We start from the raw sequence: 6,516 nt of genomic DNA on the forward strand, positions 1-6,516 counted from the left end.
GGCTATAAGGGGAGAAGGGAGGCCATCAAAGAATACGAAAACATTAAAAACATAAAAAATAAAAATAAAAACATAAAAAACATAATGGTGTGGAGGGGATGGCTATAAGGGGAGAAGGGAGGCCATCCATACAAAAAAAAAAAGAAAAGAAATTCTCCTAAATCACTCGTACACACAACTTAAGAACAAATCTGTGCGTACGAACGGTTCTTGCATGAGGCCCATTGTGATTACAGGCTAACCTTTGGAGCCCAAAATTAAAAACCACCACAGCTAATTAAAATTAACCAGTACAAAAATGACTATAACTTCTAGTTTTACAGATAAGCTAAGATTTTATGTGGCAGTAGCTGAGAGTCATTCACAACATGGTTTGTCAAAAAGGATTACATCTCTTCCTTTAAYCATATAAACTTAGTCTAAAACTATGAAGATAAAAATGGTAATATGCTTTCCTTCCATGAAGACATTATACTTTGCGTCTGAAACTAACAAAACTGTTTCCTGCTGTGTTACACCTTTGTTTTAAATAGTGATTTATGCTAGTTTGTTGTTTTTTTTAAACGGAGATGCTTTCCATGGATCCTGTTTGTGAAAACCATTTTCTGAATGCCTGCAACCACAAACTGGTTGATTCCTGTTATCTCCAGCCAGCTGGTGTAAAACATCCTGACTGTAAAAAAGCTTCAAAGACAAGAGACAAAAATATTTAATATGAGAAACCAGCGAGTCTTGTTTATGCCCATACCATACTTTATTTAAAAAAAACTTTATTCAGCTACACTATGGTGCAGGTGTGCAACATGAGTCAATTTCAAATGACATGGTAATGTTTTATTTAGTCTCACAAAGCATGCTTCTCTGTTAAACACTTAATAAATATGGTTATTTCTCTTTTATGGTGAACACTTAAAAAAAAGGGAAGTCACATTTTCTGGGYCAGTGTTAATACTGAAAATACACCGTGCTGGTCGTGTGCGCATGTTTTTGTGGGTGAACGGGGGTGGGAGAGATAAAACACCAGTATTCTCTGAAACAAATGCACTTTGAAATACAAAACGGTTTCTGCAAACAATCAGGGAGACAGCATGCATACAAAAATAGACAACTATTCTTATCATTCCTTTGTTATTTACAGCATTAATTCATTATTGCCAAGCATTATATTGTTGCTTCCCTGCTTTGAGGAATACCTTGCTTCCCTAATTCTGCTCTCGCCGGTCTGAAAAAAGGTACGATGTACATTCACTATCACTGAGGCACAGCACTGGATGTACAGTTTATATAGGTACCAAAAACATCATGTAATCACTGCTGCAGGAATGAATATTAAATATTATACAACAAACTGTATGTATATATGTTGAACAGCCTGTGCACTCTCAGAACACACACACCCATAAAGCAAACATACGTGCAGAACAAAATGTGTTCAACCAAAAATGCTTAATATGAGCAGATAAACAACTCCAGCATACTGTAGAAAACATTAACAGAATGGATGGCTGTGATTTTTAAATCTGACATTAACACAAAGTGCTTTTACCCCCAAAATGATTCTGTGAAACTTTGTTTATTAAGATTTTGTTTTTAATCACACTCTTAAAACAAAAGTTCAAATCTTTGAAGTGGGGTTATGAAAGGTTCCTATCTTACCTGCTGTAGATGACTGCTTGAATGAATTCAATAGCGCTGGTCAGGGTTACTAAAAACAGCTCTCAATAAGTGACTCTAGCAAGTACCCTGATGTCAGTCAAACAGAACTTCAAGTACAAAACAAAACAGCACTGAAGTCGTGGTTTGTGCCACACATTTAGCTAGAGGGGCATTGGAGTGCTGCAAGGACACCCAGTTTGGTTTTCTGATGCCAGCTTTCAGCTAACCTGGCAATGCCTCAGGCCACTGTGTCAATCTTCAGGTTCACCAWAATTTAACAAAGTAATATTTCTGTTTGTAAGCTGTTTTTCCCCCTACAACAATTTTGTGAACTTTGTAAACGGCATGGGCACAATTGTTTTATGAAGCCAGAGGAAGACAAATAATGAATTGTGCTAAGATAGAGATGGGTAGCAATGTTACAGCTTCAGTAGCTGCTGTTGTCACAATCTCTGCACCCTAAAATAAAATTTGTAACTATTTTATTTAACCTACGCAAATTTTGTAAACTTCGTAAGTCTGGAGGGGGTGTCTTAAAATGTTAATATCTTCTTCCATAATCCTATCTAAAAGTCTGGTTTGTGCAGACAAAAAAAATAAAATAAAAAAACAGCAGAAAACTGGTAACTGTGAAGTGTTTTTACAACTGAGAAAAAGAAACTAAAATTAGGATTTGACTAAAGTTTTTTTTTCTCAAATTTTCAGCTGCATGCATGCTGAAAATACTCTAATACGACAGGCAGAAGCAAAAAAAATATGAGGCTAAGTGGCAGGATTATATTTTAAAATTATTAAAGATACCAAAACCACCATCAACATCCTGGCATTCTCTACCTGCAGTGTAAAAACAGGTTTGTATCTAAAGCAAAACATTGGGAAAAAAATGTATTTCTGTTTCTTTAAGCAAAACAAATTGATTGTGGTTATAAGAGAATGTAGAACTTGTCAATTTTTATAGAAAGTTTGTGAAAAACAAAGTAAATGAACAGATCACTAACGGCTAACACCGGCTAACAAAGTAAAATAAAATAAATGGCTGGCAATGCTGCTTATCTGATTGTATTGACATATTGGTCAATACAATCAGTCTTTTAGGCCCAGAGAATATCATTGTTTTTGTTTACGTGGATAAATGTGCTGGAATCAGCTATCAAGCATGCTGTCTGCTGCGTTGCTTGTCTGACATCCGGGACTTTGGCGATTCCCMCACAATTCTCAAGATCAAYACTATTTGGAGAAATAGAGTTMAATTCTGACCAGGTTGATGAGCAAATGGCTAGTCTGAACGAGGCCAAGAGCGATGTTGATGATTGTTGCCTTACAACTTCAATCTCACACATTTTATATTGATTCACATGAAGGCTACTTTATAAACCTTTACTCCGTTGTCAGCTTTAYTATCCTGTTATTTACATAGAAATCCATAGTTGTCAGCAAACACAAAGAGTGACAGCAACAGTAGCTAGCTGTAGCTCTTAAATMCAATCAGAACTATTTCTATAAAATGAGGTTGATTAAAAAAAAACAGGTAATTGTGCATAACCTTTGAATGAACCCCAATTCAAAAGATCTGAACTACCCCTTTAAGAGAGGGKTTAGAAACAAAGGGACATCAGTTTTCCTGCCGTTGATTAGGAGCATAAAAAGGAAAGGAAATGGAAAATTAAGCAAGTAAACRATGCTTTTTGGTGCCTTTTTGTCTCCAACAGGAGGGAATGTTGACAATGTGAGGCACAAGCAGAAAGGATGCTTTGGAGGTGATCTTCAACAGACTACCCTAAAAACCCCAACGACCGATTTGTGCCTTGAAGAGGAACATTCTGTAGGAAAATAAATGGGTAATTATAAATCAGAAAAACACAACATGTATGGTATAAAACACGAATGCTTAAAAAATGAAGGCGTACCTTCAGTGAGCTCTGAAGGACCCGCAGGCGGTGAAGCTTGTCGTTTAGAAGCGGGTCATTAACTCTGCGGACAAAGGAGCGCTTGTACTCTAGGCGGCCGGCTGATCTGTGGTCAGCAGAGGTTGAAAGACTGGTCTGCTCCAGAGCTCGGTACAAATCCACCAGGGAGTCTGTCTGCAGCCTGCAGTCCCGGCCGTGACCTAGAAGGATGAGCATCAACAAAAAAGCTTACATCACACGAAAAATGTTCAGGAATTACGTCTGCATCATTTCATCAACAACTGTAACTCTACAGCAAAGCTGAATCGTTCTACCATAGTACTGTCCTCATACTGGTATGGGAGGGCAGGATACCAGCATTTTTACAAGTACTCGTAGAAAACACTCCAATACTCTAAACCGTTACTAACACCAGCATCCATAGTTCATGTGTTACAGTTCTCATTTCAAGTAAAAACTTTGTCGGYTCCGTTTAAGAAATTTATACAAACCAAAAGAAAATCTTATTTGTTATTTTTATTTAATATAAAACATTTCAACAGTATATTTGATCTGATCCAATCAGAGGAGCTGTAGGCCTATAAGGACTGAGGACCACCTTGTTCTAAATAAAAGAAATGTGTTTTAAAGTCATCGTGTAATATTTAGGTTTTAACTCAGAAAGTACTCCACATCTGTACTAGATGTTGGCGAGTACACAATCTGAATTTTTTGTACATGGTCAGAGAAAAACTGGTTTTGGGAGACCTCTAACTCTGAGATCAAGGATGATGTAATTTGCTAGAGTGGATCCAACTTGGATTTTGTCTCATTTTCTGTTAATTCATCACTTCATACAGAAGAGGTTATTTTGAGGCCAAAAACTGAAACAAAAATGATTTTAAACATGTTTTGTAAATAAAGTATACTGATGTGAGTATAACTGGTAAAACAGTAGTCTATCTAATCATTTGTCTTAAAATCATGTTAGAAGACATTTTAACTACATATCTGCTCTATTTAAACTACTAGTCCTTAATTATGTGATTTTTCTCAGGTTAAAACAGTTACCTCAACTTACAACTCTTTAATCAYTAATGGACTACACGTCTCCTGTTTGCACAGTTCCCTCTACTGGTACAACATGCAGCTGCACTCAGACAATCCTGTTTGTTGTCAGGGTTTTGAGTTTTGGGAGCACACAGGTTCAGTCTGAAGCTTTGTGCTTTGAAGCACTTTGGCGCTACTTTAATGTCTCATTTTAATAAGAAATGTCTGTGACAACAAACGGTAGCGTGAGATAAATGAGGACAAGAAGAGAGGATCCCCCACCCCCACCCCCGCCTCTAGGCGTGCTTCTTTATCCTGTTCAGAATTTAAATATTAACACAGGCTGAAAGGATTCCTCTACGCTTCTGCTGCGGAGATGCACCGACATCTCGCTCAGGCACAGAGAGAGCAAAAAGGAGTGTTAGCAAGCGTGCGTTAGAGAGGAGACTGAAAGGCCAAGATAAATCAGGATCAAATAAGACACATAATTTGATCCCACTTAGACAACTGCCCTGAGGTCCAGGAGGGATGGCAGATAGGTTGGCTTCAAATCCAATCCTGTAAAGTAATAACAGGCAGAATTAAATGTCTGACATTTGCTGGCTCCTACTGCTTGTTTTGGATTTCAATAAAACACCTCATGACASGGGCAGTTTCTCAGGCTCCTGCAGGTGAATGACTTCACAGCATTTAAATCTGTTTACATATCAAACAAATGTAGGAGGGGTTTTTGGATTATATTAGGATTGTGACTCACYGACCTGCTCTAATGATCTACTGCTAAACATTTCAGCTGCAGAAGCCCAGATTAGGTCAGKTAGTTTTCATTTTCTGCACCAAATTTGGAACAAGGCTGGTAACATTTAATKCATTTAAATAAATTCACAACAATACAATTAAAGTAGTTTTGACGTGTATAACTCAGTGTGAAGGTGAGTGCTGAATGACCGCTGAAATTTGCTCAAGAAGCTAAAATGAAGTTGTTAAATGCAAAAAGAAGCAGAACATTAGCTTAAAGTCAAAAAGACGTAAACAGCTGAAAGCTAAATATTGCACAATGCTAGTTAAAAGTAGCAAAACACTAAAAACTAAAAGTAGCAAAATTGCAACTAAAAGCTAAACAAAGCAAAATACAAGCTAAAAGCTAAAAAAAGGTTTGTTGAAATCTAAATATTGCAAAATGCTAGTTAAAAGAAGCAAAACATTAGCTAAAAACTAAAAATGGCAAAATAGCAAAAAGTTAAACAGAGCAAAAAACTAGTTAAAAGCTGCAAAATGTTTCAAAATGCTAGCTGAAAGTAGCAAAATAATTAAAAGTAGTAAAACGGAAGCTAAAAACTAAACAGTGCAAAAGAAAAAAGCAAAAAGAAAAACAGCGAAAGGTTAACTAGAAGCAGCAAAAACTTGCTAAAAGTAGCAAAAGGCTAACTAAAATGAGCAAAGGCTAGATAAAAGCTTAAGTAGCTAAAGGCTAGCTAAAATAWATGACAAATCATTTTATACAATGCAAAAAATGTCCACCTAACCAAGTTTTAAAATCTTATATCCAGCCAGAAAGTCTTTTTGATCTTGTTTTGAGACTTGATTTACTAAACAAGAACTGATTGTGTAAGAATAATAATCTTGTTTTCAGAATGTGTAAGATTATTTGTCTTGTTAGCCTGAAAATTTGACTCAAATTAAGTAAAAAAAATATCTGCCAATGGAGTAAGAAAGTTTTACTTGGTAAGATTCTTGAAATACTTGATTTGACCCAATTTTTTTTAGTACTTCAAGAATTTTACCAAGTAAAATTTTCTTACTCCATTGGCTGAAATTTTTCACTTAATTTGAGTCTAATTTTCAGACTAACAAGACAAATAATCTGACACATTCTGAAAACAAGATTATTATTCTTACACAATCAGTTCTTGTTTAGTAAATC

General features: G+C 36.1%; 1 protein-coding gene across 1 annotated transcript in view; it reads right to left on the reverse strand.

Annotated features, from left to right (window-relative positions):
* Positions 1–730: 730 nt before the first annotated feature.
* Positions 731–6,516, reverse strand: part of LOC106516380 (connector enhancer of kinase suppressor of ras 2) — a gene marked incomplete at its 5' end in the record, with an annotated part of 22,853 nt that continues 17,067 nt past the window's right edge. The window contains 2 exon segments of the mRNA XM_014006706.1: positions 731–3,476; positions 3,564–3,763. Of these exon segments, the coding sequence (XP_013862160.1) occupies positions 3,429–3,476; positions 3,564–3,763 (248 nt within the window).

This window comes from Austrofundulus limnaeus, unplaced genomic scaffold (assembly GCF_001266775.1).
Source record: "Austrofundulus limnaeus strain Quisiro unplaced genomic scaffold, Austrofundulus_limnaeus-1.0 Scaffold37, whole genome shotgun sequence".
Classification (NCBI taxonomy): domain Eukaryota; kingdom Metazoa; phylum Chordata; class Actinopteri; order Cyprinodontiformes; family Rivulidae; genus Austrofundulus; species Austrofundulus limnaeus.